This window comes from Haliaeetus albicilla, chromosome 5 (genome assembly GCF_947461875.1).
Source record: "Haliaeetus albicilla chromosome 5, bHalAlb1.1, whole genome shotgun sequence".
Classification (NCBI taxonomy): Eukaryota; Metazoa; Chordata; class Aves; order Accipitriformes; family Accipitridae; genus Haliaeetus; species Haliaeetus albicilla.
The window spans coordinates 35,581,878-35,603,003 of NC_091487.1; the positions used below are offsets into that span (position 1 = coordinate 35,581,878).

Sequence of the window (21,126 nt, forward strand, 5' to 3'; positions counted from 1 at the left end):
TGTTTTGCTTTCATCCAGCTTAATGTAGCTTCCTGGGCTGCTTTCTGACTTTCAAAGTAACAGATCTTTCTAGCAGTAATTTAAAATACTGTATGTTTAGTTATCAACTGAATAAACCCAAACTCTGTATCAGACAACTAATTCCTTAAGTCAACTGCAAATTAATTATACTTCCATCCCTGGAGCGTCTACTCTGCTCCAGAAGGGTTACAAGGCAGGTAGAACGTGAAAGAGCCTGTGCCACAAAAGGTAGGTTGGTAGCTATGTAGAAAGGAAACAAGCCAGCCAGCCACCACTGACAAATGAAATGAAGAGGTGAAGCCCCAGCTGATGTCAGCCAATAGTTCAGCTAATTTAGGCACCTTCTGCAAGCAAATGGAAACAGTTCACCGAAGACTTGAACTGCATCTGGGAGGTGCCTATCTCTCTTTTCCTGACTGTCTAGGAAGACTAACCTAGGTGTCTCAGTTAGGTGGAGAGACTCTGGGCTCAGAAAAGTAGCATAAAAATCCAAATTACCACAGATCTGCTTTTAGTGACCATGAAGAAAAAATATTGATAAGAAGTTAAAAATTAATTTACCTCAGCTGATTTATAGCAGTTCCACAGTTAACACAGACAAGGTTAAAGGCAGATCCTTCACTCTCACAAAACTATAACTTGGTTAAAAAAAATTATTAGAAATACTAACTTACTGATATACTATCTATCTATAAATCCATTTATCTCACTTCCCCTATTTTGCTTCCTTTGGCCTAAGTAAGGCACAGATACTCAGGCAATGAAAGCATTAGGATTTCACTGGTTTCTTAGTATACTGCATTCAATAGTCTAAGTGCTGAAAATGTTCAGTGACAATGAAATACATTTTTACTACGTTAAGTAGTTAATCAGTTATTACAATATTCTGTAAAACTCTGATTCAGGTCAATGTTGACAGTAATTAAAACCTCAAACACAGTACACTGTTTGGCTAAAAACTCAACTGAACTTTTTCCTGGAAGACTACATAAGAATTTTTCAGAAAGCATATTACTTCTTTGAAGTACAGATCCTTTTTCCTATTTAATGTAATTCCTAAGATCAATAACATCTTTGACCAAAACCGTGAGAAAACACTAGCAAAAACCTTACCATTTTTGTGCATTTTCCAAACTGCTCTCTTCTTTTTTACGTTCTTCTTTAGCTGCCAGTGAAAAACATTTCAAAGATATAAATTACTGCCTTACTGTTTTAGAGATCCCACAGATTAAATATCTCTTACATCCAAAATTGGATAGGTTGTATACTAAATATAATACAAGTGATAAACATTTGCTAATTTTCAATTTTTATTGCTTTCTTGTACCTTAATGGATGCTTCTAATGTACCGATAAAGTATACTGGATTTGAAAAGTCATTTAAAATCCATACTGTAATATATAGCGGTAGACATTAATCTGAATAAAACCCAAATAATTAAACTTGACTTTCAGATTTTAAAAAAGAACATTAAGTTGTGTATGTTTCTTTATTGTTGCTGACCAAAACTTACGAATTTAAACCTGTTTGCAGTGCAAATAATTGGAAGTTCAATTGGAATTGAACAGGTACCAAACATAGTTAACACCAACTGTTCCATATAGCTATCACATTTTGTTCAGGAAGCTGGAAAGTGAAAACACATGTACTAAGTTTTAAATGTATGGTATTACACGATTTTTTTGAAAAAGCAGCCAAGAATTTGAAATACGGTTAGTGAATCTGAGTGCCTCTGTTACAGAATGCTCACACAAACTACTTAAAAGGATTTGATTTTCAAAGGATGGGCATTCTCTACTTTTGAAAATGTTTCCTGAGCTGGATACTCAAGCAAAAGCACTAGTTTTTTTCACGAAATGTTGATCAATTCTTCTTAATACAGTGGAGCAACTTTAGCTGCGGCAGAATACCACGTATGTAAAACAACACTAATGTGGAAAAGTTATTCCTATTCCACATTAGAATAATCTTGTAAGTGCAAATGTTAATATAAACAGAATTCAGACACTTCTTTATACAAAGATAAAGAACTGTGTCTTTTTGCTGCTCAGTCTATAGGAGCGCGTTGGCTGGTTGAAATACAGTTACAAACTGGAGTTCACAGGCAAGGCCACTGAGAAATTGAGCCTGAATGATTCCATTTCATTATAAGGCTACTGACAGAGGTTTGTACTAAGACAGTTAAAATAATTTAAAAACTGGACTACTTCAGAACGTTTGCTGTTAACAAAACAATTTCATTTCAACTCGTGCGTTTACTTATATTGGGCAAGTGTGTTGGAGGCACTTATTCAGATTATTTCAGTATGGCAAAAGCCAGAAACAATATTGTGTGCCCTTTGCAAGGAAAATGACTAATTCTATACCATTGAACTCTCCACCTCAAATCTTGGTGGCAAGACAGCTGCAACTGAAAAAGATAAGGCAGCTCTGATTTATTGCATTCATCTCGTGCTCCTGAGAAATTCAGCTAAAGTTAACCTACTATACTTAATTCATTATTTCCACAACTCTTTCATTCTGTATCATTAAAAGTAGAAAGCATAGGTTGGAATTCTGATGGTTCATCATGATACAAAATTAACTACATACAGAAAACCAAAGATGGTTAAAAGCTGAACTGCGTATAAAATTGTACACTTTATGATTACATTAATAATTTCTTTCTGGTTGTTAAGAAGATGAAAAATTGTTAAGTTTCCCAGCTTAGCTACATTCACAACAGAAATTGAATATCCTTAGGTCCCTGCACACGAACAAGAATGCAATAACTAAGAAGGACAACACACTTACACATTTATAATAAGGTGGTAAGACCTGACTTACTGTTTTTTAATCTTGTAAGAACAGAATACGAGAAGATAGAGGAAAGAAATTTTAACTTGTTATAGAAAGTAGAAAAAAGGTGTGACTTCTAGGAAGGAACACAGGAAGTTTACATTAATATAACAGTGTGCATGTTTGTGTACCAATATAAGGGAAAAGAGGAAGGAAGAAAATAACTGTATTATGTGACAAATGGTATTTTCCATATTTTTAACTATAAGCTTGTCTGCCAATTAACTATTTAAAAGCATTTATTTGAAATTTAGATGCTGAGACTTGTTAAGAAAACAAATGAACAACTCTATGCAACAATTTCTACGTAAATAGGAGTTAAAAATACTACATAATGGGTAAGACAAGAAACCAGAGCAATTCTCTCATCTTGTCGTGGTTTAACCCCAGCCAGCAACTAAGCACCACGCAGCCGCTCACTCACTCCCCCCCCATCCAGTGGGATGGGGGAGAAAATCGGGAAAAAGAAGTAAAACTCGTGGGTTGAGATAAGAATGGTTTAATAGAACAGAAAAGCAGAAACTAATAATGATAATGATAACACTAATAAAATGACAACAGTAGTAATAAAAGGATTGAAATGTACAAATGATGCGCAGGGCAATTGCTCACCACCCGCTGACCAACACCCAGCCAGTCCCCGAGCGGCGATTCCCTGCCCCCCACTTCCCAGTTCCTAAACTAGATGGGACGTCACATGGTATGGAATACACCGTTGGCCAGTTTGGGTCAGGTGCCCTGGCTGTGTCCTGTGCCAACTTCTTGTGCCCCTCCAGCTTTCTTGCTGGCTGAGCATGAGAAGCTGAAAAATCCTTGACTTTAGACTAAACACTACTGAGCAACAACTGAAAACATCAGTGTTATCAACATTCTTTGCATACTGAACTCAAAACATAGCACCGTACCAGCTACTAGGAAGACAGTTAACTCTATCCCAGCTGAAACTAGGACAGTATCCACCCCTTATTCTATACCATTGACGTCATGCTCAGTTCCCATACCTTTAGTAATCTTGCACTCAGAATTTGTAATATCCTGCTCTTTTTCTCCCCCTCCACAAGCTGCAATAATTAACACTATCAATGCTGTCAGTAAAGGCTTCCATGAAACATTTTATTTTCCTCAACAGAGTCCTCAAAGCCCTATAGTCAAGATACCAATCCTCATCTTAATTCGTGGAATTACTGAAGGCAATTAAAATGAATTACACAAATGAAAGAACTTTCTTTTTATTTCTCTGGCAACACCACATTTGCTCGCATAGAATTTCCTTTCTGCTGAAGTGGGATCATGTAATGCTTTCATCCTTAGACCACATGCTTGATTTCAGTTTCCTCAGTTTCCTTAAGTTAAGAACGTAATAACAGCCGTATCGGATTGGCACAGGGATTCATCTAGCCTAATATCCTGCCTCTGGCAGACACTGAAGGAGGTGCTCAGTTAGAGTTAAGGACCAGAACAAACACACGATCCTTCCCCTGAGTGTTCTCTCTGCCTCTGAGGTTCTGTAGTTCATACAAAATGCTTCCTGTACTGGATGTCATTTCAATGTAATTCTCAACGGATTCTCTCCCGAGAACTTGCTCATTCTCTGCTTAAGCTTTTAGAACCTTTTTAGCTTCCACAAACTGCTGTGGCAAGTGTTCTATAGCCTAACTACACGTAGCACATTTTGTTTGTTTTGCAATGGACTCCTGATTGCAGCACTCTATTTCTTCTATCAGACAGAAGCATGACTCCAGTGAACACTGAAATACAGTGACTATTGGCATTAGCTTTTTGATTAGGATGCTTTTGAAGCAAATTTCCTCACTGTCCCATTTATTGAGCATTGATTTGGTTTGCAGATAGGTTTTGGTGCGTGCAAACTAATTTCCATTAGGAGGAAACTGAACAGGAAGCTCCACAGCAAGTGCACTCCCATACTTAATAGGGACAAAAGGACCAAAATAATGCTTGAGCCTTCAGACAGCTTTGAAACACATGAGGTGGAGACGTTCACCTCAGATTAAATCTAACTCAAAGCTTAAATCTCTACTGTAAACACACTGGCCTCAGCCTCTGCTGCTTCCATCAGCTGATCCAATCCTACTGCACCAAATTATTCCATACATTACATGTATACAGATTACATAGAGGCCCTTCAAAATGACTTCCCATAAGCTGCATTTGGTATGGAGACACCCTTCTGTCTGGCCTTGGAGTCATTAGGCTTGACCAGCTTTGAAAATGACAGGGAACTGTCAAATGTAAGGTTTGCTCTCTGGTCTCACATCTAAATGGAAGTTCTTAATATGCTCTACTGTTTGGATTAGTCCATATCCTGAATAAAGTATCAGGTCCTGTCCTATGACAAGCAGACAATCTTAATAAATACATCTTCTTTCAATATAGATATGAAAACCAGGATCAATTAAGAATTTCTGTGTCTTTCTACAGACAAGAGCTTTGAAAGGAAAACAGGTATTTACAAAACAGGCAGTTCTAATTTGCTGTAAGAATAGTCTTTTGTAATACAGACAACTATAGACTCTGAAGATCAGCCACTAGGCTTATTCATCTTGCTATCTGTATCTAGCTCAAAGAATAAGAGAACAAAGAGACTATGACCTTATGAATTTGCCTTATGAACCCGAGATATTTCTGGTGACTGCCTTTTACTGAAATGCAGAAGTAAGCATTTGAAGAGTCATGATCCTTAACAGTTCTAAAAGTGAAACATTACTAGAGTGAAATGGTTAAAAAAACCCTGACTTATTTCTTCTACATATTCTACTTGCTGAGGATGGAACAGCATGCCAAACACTATTTTGAGAATAAGAAACTACCAGAAAATATTTATTTTTTAATGGGTCTATATATGCATAGCAGCTTCCAATTACAACAGAACCAAGACCTCTTCATGCATCAGGCTACTATGAAATAGTTCCCCAAAGAACAAAGGAAAGAAAATATTGGATACTGGCACAGACTGAAAGTTGGAGAGTCAGTAACTAACAGAGGCAAGCACAGAATGATGAAACTACTTGCTCTAAGAGGGAAGGACAAAGAAAGAAAAATGGGTAGACACAACTGCACAAAAATCTCACAGTTACTTCTGCCCCCCTAGTGAAAATTTTTAACACTTACTGGTTCTGACTGGATACATTTTCTGGTATTTCTCTGTGACCTTAAATATATGAATGCACGTAAGAAGGATAATTCACACAAGTCTACTGATCTAGTTGTACCCATTACAGCTTTTTTATTTTTCAGTATCTTACTGTTTTCAGAACTGAAAGATCTGATGCATATCTTTTTATAACTCATCTAAGCATTCTGGAGCAATGACAATCTTCAAAATTATGAGAACACTCAGACAACTAGCAGTTAGGACGGAGACATCAGAATTCTTTAGTTTTATATTCCAAGGCTGAGTTCATGTGGTTCAAAAATGTATGCTTCATGAACTTTTAGAGACTGGTAAATTACATGGTTTTCTGTGGGGGAAAAAAACCACCCTAAAAAAAGGTATTTGATTTTTTTTTGCCCCAAAGAAGGAAATAGGTCTTTTCTGACTCATGTCTTCCAATCAACCACAGTTAAGATTAAGACAGAATCTAGCATAAGACATAGACAGACTGCCCCCCCCCCCAAAAAAAAACCCAAACAAACCCAAACCCCGAAAAACAAAACAAAACATGCAAACCCAAAACAAAACCCCTAAGGACATTCCTATCTGACCTTCATAGAGCCTGGACAGAAGCTGTTAAAACAGTGACAAAAGGTTATTGTGACATTTTCTAGGCTCACAAGAACTCACCTTCTTTATTAGTCAAGACTAAAACCTCTCAAGTAGTCATGCTGAAAGGTAGCCAAAAGATGAAACCCATCCTAAAAACATATTAGCCCCTTAATCAAGGGTTGAGAAAGAAAAGTATATCCCTAGAGAGGTTCAGTTGGGTTATCTTTTTCCAAAGTGCCAAATGTCACATTCTATGATGTTGACGAGTAAGGAGAACAAGCAAACCCAGACCTTATTTTCTTGGTCATTTTAAAGCATGAAGACATACCACCATTTGGTATCAGACATCCAAATCTCTCAGAAATTATCCATTGCTGATATATTTGGGTATCAGGAGCTGAACTCAGAAGACTCTATGGCTGTAAGTGTACTATATAGATATCTTCACCCTCAAGTACAATTGTCATACAAGGGAAACTTTTTAATAACTCTGTTTAATCAGGGACTATGCAGAGTGGAAGAAAAAGCTCAAAGGTGGCCTTCTAGGTAGGTAAAAGGACTAGCGAAGATCATCAAAAGCAATATAGTTGTTCTCTGTTTTTGTACAAAATTCTGGACACACTTAAACTCCTAGACACTATAGTAGTACAAAGAACAGCGGGATCAACAGTCCTTTACTCAAGACTTACTGGACTACAAGTAATAATATGGAAAACAAAATTTTCACAGGGGTGCACTTGCTAGCACACGGCAGTTCTTTGAGCTGCAAAGAACTATCATGAGCAACCTAATGAAAGTATGCTTTCTTAAGGATTGTTATTCTAGTGTCATGGTGGGTTGACCCTGGCCAGTAGCTGTACACCACACAGCCACTTGCTCACTTGTCTCCCTTCTTCCACAGTGGGACGGGGGAGAGAATAGGAAGAGCAAAAGCGAGAAAAACTTGCGGGTCAAGATAAACACAGTTCAGTAAGTGAAGAGAAGGGGAAGAAAAAAAACAAGTGATGCAAGGGCCATCACTCACTACCCCCCCCCCAAGTAGACTGATGCCCAGCCATTTTTGGAGCAATGAATACCTCTCCCCAAATCCTTTCTCCTCCTTTTTTATTGCTGAGCATGACATTACGTGCATGGAATACCCATGGAATACCCCTTTGGTCAGTTTGGGTCTGCTATCCAGGTTGTGTCCCCTTCCATCTCTTGCCCACCCCTGGCCTACTTGCTGGGCGGACAGAGTGAGAAAAAGAGAAAGCCTTGACAATGTGCAAGTGCTGCTCAGCCTTAGCCAGAACACTCCTGGGTTATCAACATTGTTTTAGCCACATATCCAAAACACATCCCCATACTGGCTGCTATGAAGAATATTAACTCCATCCCAGCCAGACCCAGTACAACAGCACAGCCATATAGAAAAATAATTGTAGATGAATCATAAGATTTAGATCAACTGGATCATTTGGACACTTTTTATGCATAAAAATCAAGTGTAGAGTTATTTTTTTAATATAGCCAAGGTGTCCAGTCACTTGATTTATCATGTTAAACAATCTGTAGCTTTCAATGCAGTATGAGGTTTTACTGGTTAGCTGATGATACCAAAAGCCAACTATATGCGGCTAACAATTTATACAAAGTGTTCGTAAATATCATCAACATCCGTTTAATGTTTCTATTATTAGTCTTACCTTACTGTCTAGAAAAAGATAGGGCCCTGCATAAAAAGGCTATGAAGAGAGTACATTGCAAATATTATAAATGAATAATTTGTATGCTATAACATACGAAAATATATTTCATCACCTGACACTGCCTGAATCTGACTTCTTGAAATGTGAATTTTAAGGGAATGGAAATCAAATTAATAGAACCTTTTAAACAAATTAACAAATGTCAAGTGCAAATAAGTATTCACAAAAATACACAGGTGAATGCAGGAGAATGTAACATCAGAAAAGGGATCATCTCTAGTTTCCTTTTTTTCTTTTTTTTCATTTTAAAACTGGAATATACTGTATTTTGAAAACATGGCTTGACTAACAAGAGTACGTATGGTACTGACTATGGAAATTGGGGTTTTGGAATTGTTAAAGACATGGAAATTCAATTTCTAATTTAGTATCATATGCTACTGGGATAAAGTCTTACATTTCATACAGACTGAATCCAATTTAGAACTGTTTTACTTTTTGAAAACACATCCTATAATAAAGCATACAGCAACAGAGGGTATAAAAGTTCCCAGAAATTAGGTACTCAGAGTAAAAAAGAATTCTGTAATTTCAGACATTTATACTTTTCGTTCTAATTATTGAAAAGGCTTTCTCAACAACCTTAAAAGTTTTTAGCAAATTATGAAGTTTCAGAAATTCTAGAGGAGGTGTGTATCCTGTCCTAGGAAGAGATATACTCAAGAAAAATCTATCTATCTAAAGCTAAACATAGAACCCCAATTTTCTGCTATTTCTACATTATTATATTGAGTTACTTTTAATATAACTCCATCTTTTGAGAAATAATATTACTTTTAAGTTACTTCTATACAAAAGAATTCTTATTGCTTAAGAATTGAATTCATATCTAAACAGAGCAAACAGGAGAGAATACATACAGTGTAAAAGATTTTCCATTTTGTTTTGGTTTTTATTGTATTGTATTTAATTTCAAATTTGAAAAATGCATACTTAATATGATTGCAAATTACTTCATGTGGCTACAGTCCGCCATTCTTGTGCAAGAGCTTTTTATAAAAATTTTATATTTCAGAAATAATAAAAAAACTTAAGTGTTCTATGTACAGATTCCTAGCAAGGAATTTTTCTAATAGGTATTACTTGATAAACTTACTTTACCTAATTACTAACTTCTAATTGGTAGGCTTTACAAACTCATGGAATTCAACAGACAGCCTGGAAATTACATGTAAATATTTCATTGTATGTCTAATATAGTTTTCTATTCCAGTATATTAGAATGCAAAAAATCCCCAACACAAACAATCCCACGCCCATCAAGAGATCTTTCTTCTATGGTATCAGTTAAGCAAGAAGGTCTGGGAGCAATGGAATCAATGAAACTTGGCCTACTGTGGATCTGTGTTTTAGAGTTAGTTCCCAGATGGATTCATTAATGTTTAATTAAGGGTTGAGTTCATGATACAGCCTTTCTCTCCCTGGAAGGCTAATAGGGTCACTCTTGTCTATTTAGCCACATATTTTTATTGAGATTTTAGGAGCTTAATATCTTAGGATCTCTAACTCTGTCACAGTTGGTCAAAATTGGCCAATGCATTAAAAATTATTGGCAGGGGAACAATCAACGGGCAGTGTGATCACATAAGCCTTGTTTCCTTTACCTCTCCTCTAAATTAGAAAATATCACATTTTTAACATGGGATTTGGCTATGCAATTTTTTTTTTAGATGGTTTAAATACTGGTATAGACATCTTAAATCCTTTCAAAACAATCTTCTGAACACTTGCTGCCATGAGGTCTTAATCATGCTTCCCTGAAACAGTCCTTACAAGTTTATTTTCCTTTGCAGTGGTACAAAAATAGTTTTTAACTAAGAAACCCACATCCAATGATGAAAATGTACAAATGTTTCTATCTTACAAAGAGTCTCTGTGCAGTCTTGAGAAGCTGCTTAACAAACATGTTTCCCCACAAGTAATCAGGAATATTAGTTACCAACCCACATCTTAGGTACTGGGCAAGGACTAAATGTTAATTATAACATTTACCATACAGAAATTGTTAAACATTATAAAAGATTCAGTTTAATGTTACCAAACCATAACAAATTGTAGACACTTGTACGCACACAGAGGCACACAACACCAGCAGAACACACTCAAGCAACACGTTCAAGAAAGTGTTTATTATCATAGGTAATAAAAAACCTTGGAAATTATGTTTTCTTTTAAAAGTGATAATGCTGTCTATAAATGTGCCAGAAAAAGTCTTTAAGGTCATTTTACCAGAACATTAGAACTAACTATGAAGGAAAAAAAATTTATATTTATTTTCATAAAGTTTTCCTATACTTCTTGAAATGTATGTTTCTTGGTACGATGCTTCTATTGTAATCTATGAGAGTAGACTTTTAAATTAAAGCTGCTTTTTCAGTTAGCTTCTACACAGAAAGGTAATTGTTTCATTAAAATTAGGACTAACATTAGTCTTACTTTCCTCTGTTCTGGAGTTATTAATTACAAAGCAAGAATTAGCATTACATTTTTCAATTTATTCCAATTAAATTATTTGAAACTGCATTCTGTTAAATTGCAATCAAGCCATTAATCTCTCATTTCTCCCACACTTGTGGTTCCAGAGAATAAATATTTTTTAAAGCCTATTAGTACTTAAACACTATAGAAATATATTCTAATTCTAATTTCTTTTTCATAAACTCTTATAATGTTGTGGTCTAATTCCAAGATGAATCTTTGTGATGACTAATGTATCTAAACAGTTTATGGAACTGAAAATTTAGTTATAATCCTTTGAAACAGAACAAGGTTAAATCCAATCTGTTCTGTGTTTGGGAAAACTAACTACCCAGATTATCTGTAACTACAATCTCCTGTTGTAAGCAGAAGTAAAAACGTTAAGGATCAGCACATTTTCATACCAAGGACAATACTACTAAATAGTTGAACGATTATTAAAACCAATAAGAAGCAGGAGGTCTGCTCAAAAACATAGGAAGGATATAAAAAAAAAAAAGTAAATTCAATGGTGAATGAACAATGAATCTGGTGGGTAATGAATGAATAATTATACAAAAATAATTAAACTAATTTCAGACAAGCTTGTGAAATTTGTGGCCTGAAAACTTTTAGGAGAGAAAAGGCATAGCATTGCCTCCTCCTGTGGAATGATAACAATGATTTATGACGCTAAAGTCATTTCTGCTGATTGAGCTCAGTCAAGATTGGTTTCACATGATCAGCTAAAGTACAGCAATACGTGATGTGTAGTGGCCCCACATGTTTGAACACACTAGGACATGCTCTTCTAGGTGATCCAAAGGATGGGGGTGGGGGGCTAAAAGCTGCTGCTTTGTTTTCCATACATTTTCCCCTCATTAGGATACACTCCTCCTGCAAAGTAAGCCACTTCTGGTGGTCGGGAGCAAAGTCGCATTGTAAATGCACAGCAGGATAGTGGCAAAGCTGAGATTAATTCTCCATAGATTTATATAGACCTTTCTCACTGTTGATTGCTTGTACTGTTTCAAAGGTGCGTATGTTGCCTTTTTTTATTGCTGGTTACTGACTTTATTCCAGCATATGGTGGTTGGCGCCATGACACAAAGTGAACATTTTATACTAGAATTAAAGTGGATATTTGACAGTTTCTGTCAGAAAGTTCAGAGCAAAGAATTTGTGAGACAAGATTTATTGCATATTTTATATGGGAGACATCTGTTTCTTTGCTACGTTTCTGTTTAAATAAAAAAAGCAATGAAGGTTCTTTAAAAAACAAAGACTGTCAATAAAAAGCATGAACAGAAAAACTACATTATTGAGAACAAATTTAATCGTTCTGACCTTCTAAAAATGTGCTGCTTGGAAGTATGACAGTCACCTTCCCCTTTTTGTTCAGCTGTATGGACAGGATGGGGCAGGAGAATTTCAAGCCCAAACTGATTCTCAAATACACAGCTACCCATATTTAAGGGTAAATCAAATAAAAATGAAAATCAAATTAAATCTAAGTATTGATATCAGATATTCACATTTAAAAGCAAGGTGAAACATTAAGGTAGATTTTGCCTTTTTTTTTTTTTAGCATCCATAACTGCATTTTAGTGATGTGAAGTGTGCCAAATGAACACTCCTTGTTTTGAAAATTTCTTATAAAACTACAGATCAGGTATAACAAGGTATACAGCAAACTTCTCCACATTTATCTATTAACATCACTGAACCTGATATAGTTTGGCTTCTAAAGTTCAATGTTTTTGTCTTCACCATACCTAAATGCAAACTGGATTTGGTGAATACCTAGCAGGATCTTGTTTAAGAAAAAAAAAAGTATGCCTTATACAAGAGAGAAAATTTTTTCCAATAAAACTCTGGATTTTTAACCAACAACCTTTCTGTTTATAAAGGTTCATATTTAGTATGAAACCCTAAGATTCAGTTTGAGAAATATGAAATTTAAATAGGTAGAATTAAACAAGAAAGAACAAGTACAAAATAAAGAAATTATATTGCTCAGAAATCACATATGTCTTTATGAAAAAGCATGTGTATTTTATTTAACTTCTACATAAAGAACACATCAACAGAAAAATCACCTCTGTTGGACTACATTCATTCTACACAAATAGTTATGATAGATTGTTAAAAAAAAAAAAAATCATAATATAGGCTCAATAATCTCCCAAACAAAAATGTAGTAATTTCCTCTACAAAATCACAAATATTTGTCAAAAGATTTCATACTACCAATGTACTTAATTCTTGCTTTTAACTCACAGTTCTTCTACAATTTAGATTTATGCAGGAAAATTTATCTAGCTACTAGTTTGAAAGACCTGTAATTTGAAACAAAACCTAAAAAAAGAGGCAAACTTGGACCTGCAATATTTCTCCTGCTTGCCACAAATAAAATACAGGATACTAACTTTAAAAAGTATTTTGTTAGGATTCTTCTAATCAATGTTTTTACAAGAAACACCCAGCTGCATTCAAGTACAAAGCATAGATTTCTCCTAAGCTTGCCTTCTTTTTAATTAACATATAGAAGAATATATTTTTAAAAAGGATCTCTAAATTTCTAAATAAAACCCCTACTATTCTCCTTACAGGGAAAGGATGACGGGAAAAGTAAAGCATGTGCGACACATTAGTCAGGCTATCTAATTCATTCCTAGAAAGCACTCAGATACCATGATGAGAGAAATAAGAGTGTATACAAAAGAAAAAAAATCTCATGTTAGCTTAATTTTAGACTGGGAAAATAAGAATTATTATCACATTTACCTGATCTATTCTGGTTTTTTACAGCTTGCTTATTTTCTGTTGAACTCTATGCTGGGAGTATCTAGATTTTTCCTCCCCTACGGTGGATGTAAACATTTTTACATGTTCGTGTTTATCCTCATGTAAAAGGAAAGAAGAGAATATGAGTATTACGTAACAGGACGAGGGAATGTGAGTGCAGCAGCTAAGCCCATGACTGCAGGCATTCTGCTCACTGTACCTCTGGGCCTTTATTATTGCCTTATTGTTCATGAGGTACCTCCTATCTCTTGGAAGTGGCTTTTACTCAATAATAACAGTAGGTCCATGCAAAAGGCAGACAGAAGAACAGAAATACACGATAATGATCATTTAACTAAAATCCTAAAAAAATGGGGCAATTCCAACTGACCTATTAGTAGAAGAGTTATATATAATTGTAGTCACAGTTGAAGTTTTAGTTGACTACCATTTTGATTTGACCTTTTCTACTAAAAACCACAAAAACTACTTCTAAGAATAATTAACACAAACCATACCAATATCATTGGTATCTACATTCATTCTGCTGCAATAATGCAGTCATAATGAGCTTAATTCCTCTGTTTTTTTCTCCATTAGAACAAGAAAATGTTGAATGGACTTAAAAATTCATATGCAAAGTAAAAATAATAATATACTTTGGAAATACCTGGAAATATTTTTTTAAATTTGAAAATAAATTTTAAATTTGAGACAATTTACTTAATTCACATCAAAACCAAACCAATATCAAATTACATTAAAATGAAAAATGACTGGCATTTAAAAGGCAGGAAAGTCAAAGTTCCCCTACCGTTATTTCAAACAGAAATGTAGAGTCAGCTCTCCTAATTAAGCTTGGGGATTCTCTGTCCTAGCAACTGCCCAATTACATGTAAGGAAAGAATCCCTGATGTGGAAAGCTTAAATAATCTTAAACATAAATATTCCTTATCCAAATCCCATTCAACTCTAAGTCAATGCTGGGTCAGGCCCTTTGTGCAAAACTCAAGGTAAGGAAACACATTATAAACATTTACTGATAAACTGTACCGATAACTCTATAGATAACCAAACCAAATACATTCTATAGAGCAGTTTTTCCTTTTAGCATTATATTCTTTAATGTTTAATGTTTTCTGCTTGGCCACAGAAGCTACACTGCTGTGTCTAGTCAGGTATCCCCACCTGTCCTAGGGCACTACGACCTTCTCTGATACCATGTTCCATTCCAGAGATGGCAACACTTCGTGGAGAGAATTTTCAGACTGTAAGGCATTCTCAAGATGAAAGACTTTATACACATGCTTTGTACTAACAGTTATATCCTAAAATATGCTATACAGTAGCTGAAAAGAAGTCCTTTAAGAAATATTTTTTAGACACTTTCAAAATAGCTGACTTGGGACAAAGTTTAGATAGCTGAAAAATCCTGATGCTAAAAGTTTGAAAGTTTGATGCCATGAAAGAAGTACCACGCCAGTCAATTCCATACCTACATCTCTTAAGAGAAATAAAACTGCTCATTTCTCCACCTCTGTCAAGGTGTTCACAAGGCAGCACAATAAGGGCTCTTCGCAGGACAAAGGTACATTTTTAAATATCTTGCCCTGGCATCTGAAGTATTTACGCACAAAGATATCACAGAAGTTGCAGGAGAGGTTGAATGTTGAACTGAAATCAGACTTTTCTTACATTTAGAAGTCTGTCTTTTATCACAGCTGTAATTGTACAACACTGTATCATCCACATGTTTTCACTGTGTCATTCTCCAATTTTGAGAGCTTAGTAGCAAGCTGGTGCTTTGTCTTGTAACTAGCTTCAAATTTCTGAGAATTGTCCTATGAACATTGTGATTGTTATTTTTGTTCTCAAAACAAATGGTCCTGCTACATCCTGTTCAACAAGTTCGGGTGTCAAATTTATTTACCTTTTTTCTTAGAAAGAAGCTTTCTTCTGATGGCTATTTCCTGTCTGGCCTACAGGTTTTACCTGTTATCATTGCTTAAAAAAGGAAAACACAGTTTACACCGTAACAGAACCTAATCTAGAAGGCTCCAATTTCCTGCTGAAAATTTCAGCATCAAATATTTTTATCAGTCATGCTCAAAAGCATTAAAACAGGATATTCATGTGTTCGCACAGGTACAAAACATAATTGAGAAAAGTTATCAACATACCAAAATTACAAAAGTCTACAGAGAAATTCTACATAAAGGCATATCAGATTAAGCATGCTATTGTCATAATCAGTTTGTATTATGGTAGCAGTGAAGGGTATTTCCAAGCTTAGTCCAAAGACTATGGTGTGAAATTACAAAGAAAGGGGACAAACATAAAGCGACAGTGACCATTGTGATGGTAGGTATTAAAGTCTTCTGAGAGCAAGTGTATTTGGGCCTTTCATTATTTAGTAAGCAAATTAATTAATTCTACCAAATCCTTTCCAATTCTTGACTCTGCTCTTTCCTTGCAGTAGTATCTTTCATATATGTAAGCACTTGCTCATAGGATATATAATCTAAAGTAATGAATCAGTGAGCATCCCAATTTCCTGCCAAGGAAAGCTCTGACAGGGATTTAAATTCTATGCAGTTCACTGACTTTGAATATCCACACAAATAGGGTAAGACAAGAACGTAAATAGGAGAGCAAATTCAGATAAACTGCATGCTAGTGGAGTTGACTGCAGTACAGAGAATAATGACACAAGAAGATAAGTAGATAAATAGGAAATCATGCAGGAAATTAATAAGAATACAGTAAAGAAGAAAGCAGCTGGACTAAAAGAATAGCCTAATAAGATCCCTGTGAAAACCCAAACTATATAACCTATGGTTCTGTTTACTTACAAGCCTATGATATAGGCACTGGAAGAAATCCAGTGGAATTGAACAGAAAATAAAAGTTTTGATAAGAATTTAAAGAAAACGTTAGACTCCAGACAGCGGATAGTGGTTATACTAAGGCATCAGTAATTCTAGGCATAGATTTTATAACTATCATATACTTAATATTTTTTTGTATTAAATCAAGGGTATCAACACTAACATTCATTTCATCACTCAGTTGCTATTAATAGGAAATCCTTCCCTATCATGAAATACCAGTGACTTTGCAGCAGCCACAGTAATTCAGTATAACACAATCAAATTGAAAAGAAGCTGGAAGGAACTGTTGTCTCTAAGAGTTTCTTTCCTTGTCTTCTAAGACAGGATGACATTGCGTTTTTAATTACAAATCCTTCTACATTAAACATTCTAATGGAGTGTAACCCTCCAATTTTTATAGTAATTCATGATATAGTGGAACTGATTGTAGCAATTGGATGTATATCTGCTTCAAAAATAATCAACTGAAAGTTTCCTGAAAAGTAATAGTTTTAATTAACATCAATTTTCAGGACTTTGATGCTGGTAATTCTTCTGGTAGTGTAGGAGGAAACATTCATTTCAGACCAGATTCTTGTTCTTTGAATCAGCTCACTGTCAATATTGCATTAGTTAGAGGCATATGGATGCAATCATATTCCAGGACACCTTATTTGGTGTCTTATGGACTGAGGCTATTGTCTAACTATACAGTCTCAGAGTACCACAGCAATAAGGTTCTGTGCTTTGCAGACTCATGCCAATTTATGTAAATCACTCTTTCATCTGTTTAAATACAACGATCTTTGAGTGATGAAAACAGTTATGACTGTCACAAACAGTTTGAAAGATTAAAGTAATTCTGCTGCTAGCATATAAAACAGCGTTCCAGATCTAAACACAAACTTTGCCTGGACTGTAATATCATTGCTGGGAAGGATAAAAAGTTTTAAGCAAACATTATCACTGCAAGGAAGTATGACATATTTTTCATGTTTGACACTGGACATAAATATCCTCCCACACTGTTTAATGTGAGAACTGCATATGTGTGGCAGAGATAATAAAACATCTCAGTGAAAACAAATGAAGGGAAAAAAAGAGTTATAAGTAGAACAGAAAATAAAGCTTTGAAGTTATAAGTCTTCATATTCGTACAGTTTATTCACAAAAGGAAGAATCAGTATTTGATATGCAGACTGGATAGTCACAGAATCTGCAATAGAGTCTGATGTCTTGTAGAACTGGTTATCTTTACAGAGATATGTTTTTTGGTTGACAGAAGCAGCTTCACAAGTGCAGGTAACAAAAACAGGACAACTGTAAGATCCTTGTAAGTGCTATTGCTCTGTTGCTAATATTTATACAATGTATTTTAAAAGGCAGCTGTTACTGAAATTCAGTGCTCTTAAAAATTATTTTTTATTTTCTTGCTTCACTTATTCAGCATTAAAACGTTCAACAGCTTTACAAATAAAATGGAACACAAGTACCATAATCTGATATGCAGATTAAGGTAGAGGAGTACAACACTAATGGGAAGACAAGTATGTGACTTAGTTTCATATACAGTTTTAGAATATTTTTCTTTCTGTTAATATTCTTCTTGGGGAGTGTCCTGGTTTCAGCTGGGATAGAGTTAACTGTCTTCCTAGTAGCTGGTACGGTGCTATGTTTTGAGTTCAGTATGTGAAGAATGTTGATAACACTGATGTTTTCAGTTGTTGCTCAGTAGTGTTTAGACTACAGTCAAGGATTTTTCAGCTTCTCATGCCCAGCCAGGGCACCTGACCCAAACTGGCCAACAGTGTATTCCATACCATGTGACGTCCCATCTAGTTTAGGAACTGGGAAGGGGGGGGGCAGGGATTCGCCGCTCGGGGACTGGCTGGGTGTCAGTCGGCGGGTGGTGAGCAATTGCCCTGCGCATCATTTGTACATTTCAATCTTTTTATTACTACTGTTGTCATTTTATTAGTGTTATCATTATCATCATTAGTTTCTTCTTTTCTGTTCTATTAAATCGTTCTTATCTCAACCCAGGAGTTTTACTTCTTTTCCTGATTTTCTCCCCCATCCCACTGGATGGGGGGGGAACGAGTGAGCGGCTGCGTGGTGCTTAGTTGCTGGCTGGGGTTAAACCACGACAGGGAGAAAAGATAAATTTTTATTGCAAAGAAGCAAGAATTTTAAGTATTTCTCAGGGGTTTCTGATATTTTGGGAAGTCATTACAGGCAAGCTCAACCAAACTGCTATGAGTAAGGACTTAAAACGTAATGTTTATACCTGTTTTAAAAACAATATAGTGTTCTCAGACTATTAAAGGAAATAAGTGCCAATGTAAATTTTTTCCTAATCTTTGACTGTATTAAAATTTATAAACGTATGTCCTGTTGACAGTAAGAGAGAAACAAGAAATAATATTGTTTTGTGAAGATGGTACTGATAATAGTGTCTTGGAGTATTCTCGACTTCTGATTCACTACTACTAAATGACGTTAGCATCCTGCTTTATACATCATAGACTGCTTTGATTGAAAAGCAGTAGAGTTTTGAGTGAAAGACTTTTTTTGCTGTAATATAAGAAATTATACTATCATTGTCCTACACTCAAAATACGTATGGGGCCATAAACTAAAGAAGGAAGGTTGCTTTCCCTGCGTTAATACAACAGGTGCTACTAGATTAAGAGAATAAATCACCATATATGAGCACCTATAGCACAAGAACAACATTTAAGATGGAATGTTTATATACCCAGGAACAAGTAGGAAATAATCAACAAGAAACTGAAAGTCTGCCAGCTGAAATATACTACAATAGAGTTAAAGAAAAGTTAGTGGTGTAAATTTCTTATATGAAAGCTATTGCAAGATGGCATTTTATGTATTGTTGAGGAAGAAAATAGAAACAAGTAAGGTTGGGTGAAAATAAATTTAAGACGGTAACAAGTAATATGAGAATAAAATTATTTGAGTAGGGATGTTAGGAATGAAAAACAACAATAATAGAAATGTCTTCCTGGACGCTAGCTTGAAATCAAGGTCTAAATGATTTATGGTTTCAATTATTTGGTTAAAATAAGTCAAATATACTTCAACAAGGTTTTACTCAGAACTCTGTGATCTAAAACCCAGTGATTCCAAATACAGAATCAGTACTTAATCTCCTTACTACTGAACAAATTTGTGAGAAAATACAGAATTGCAGTATCCAATGAGAATTTGTTACTTGAAAGTATTTTTCTGGAAATTATGAAGGCGGAACTGATAAAGAGGCATGAAGGCATGGAGACATGCAGGAGAAAGGAAGTAACAATTCTTTATGTAGTTGCAGTAACCTAGATCAAACAATTCATGCGAAATTGCTTCACACTTTTGAAAAGGCCAAGAGCTAGCACTCTACCTTTTTAGGCAGCCAGGTATGTTACAAAATCACACAAGTCCCCCTGTTTATCTTCCCTATTCTCATGTCAGAGAGCGTAGCAGTTTTGATCAGAGTTTCTGGCCAGTACACTTGCATGTTGTTTTTTCATGACAGTTCTTAATTTCTTGGTATAATCCCCCCAAGAATAATATAACACAGAAAGTAGTTAACATCCAAGTGAAGGGGGCTAGCCTTAATAGAATTTATTTATTTTCTTTCCCACTACACTAGCTCAACAACCCTCTATGGTGCATTCCGACAGGCAAATGAGGAAATGGGGATCAAAGCTCCTGTTCTGCACCAGAAATACATTAAAAAGCACAACAGACTGGATGCATGCCCAGGTAGCTACTGCAGCCTGGCTAAAATTATTAAGAAGAAATCACTCAGCAGTAAAAATCAGATTTACTGACAATTTCCATGTGGTTGCTAACCTTGTCTGAAACATGCACTACCTCCTGACATAATGCTGTGGTGAGTAGCTTGGTCTATGACTCTATTTTTCTATTGTACGGTCCCATGACTGCACAGTGTTGATCTTTTATGTAGTGTAAGACATACAGCAGTTGTAGCAAAGCAATGAACTTAACCAATGTTCCCTAAGTGCTAGGCTAGAATTCTAAACACAGGACAATTTCTTTTACTGTGGGATTAATCTCAACAGATCTACTCTATTTGACAAATTCTCCCCCCGCCCCATCTTGCTTGTTACCTTGGACACTTCAGTGTATCATGTGCCTTTCCCAAATAGCTTTGCTTTCAACTATTAATGATTTTCAAAAACTGTTGTGTCTTGACATCAGACTATTTGCTTCCCAGTCTCTGCTGTAAACTAAATGAATTCCTTTAATAGCAAAGTCGTCATCATCAAGATGCTTTATTCTTAGAGAAATAAAGAGAGGCAGCTGTGCTCTTCCTATGCTAACTGCTATGAAGTATAAAGACTTTTTGATTTGCACATTCCAGTATATAAAGGGAGGAAATCGAGCCCAGATTAAAGTTTTTACATACTTTCTGACCTGGAACCAATGAAGGGGAATTTGGGACCAGATTTTGCAAGATCCTGCATGAATCTGTGTTATGCATTTCCACATTTATTAAAATGAACAAACAATATGAAACGGTCAAGCGGCAAAATGAGAAATAAATTTTATTAAGGCTAGTCACCTACTCCTGTATGTCCTTTACTTTCTGGTTTGTATTATTCTTGAGAGAATGAACAAGGAGAATAAAAAATGTCATGAAAAACTAAC

General features: G+C 35.4%; 1 protein-coding gene across 6 annotated transcripts in view; it reads right to left on the minus strand.

Annotated features, from left to right (window-relative positions):
- FMN1 (formin 1) overlaps positions 1-21,126 on the minus strand; it is a 209,578-nt gene that overhangs the window by 26,080 nt on the left and 162,372 nt on the right. For all 6 annotated transcript variants that reach the window (XM_069784109.1, XM_069784110.1, XM_069784107.1 and 3 more), the window contains one exon: positions 1,135-1,186. In XM_069784109.1, coding sequence (XP_069640210.1) covers positions 1,135-1,186 — 52 coding nt within the window. The remainder of the gene's footprint in view (positions 1-1,134; positions 1,187-21,126) is intronic.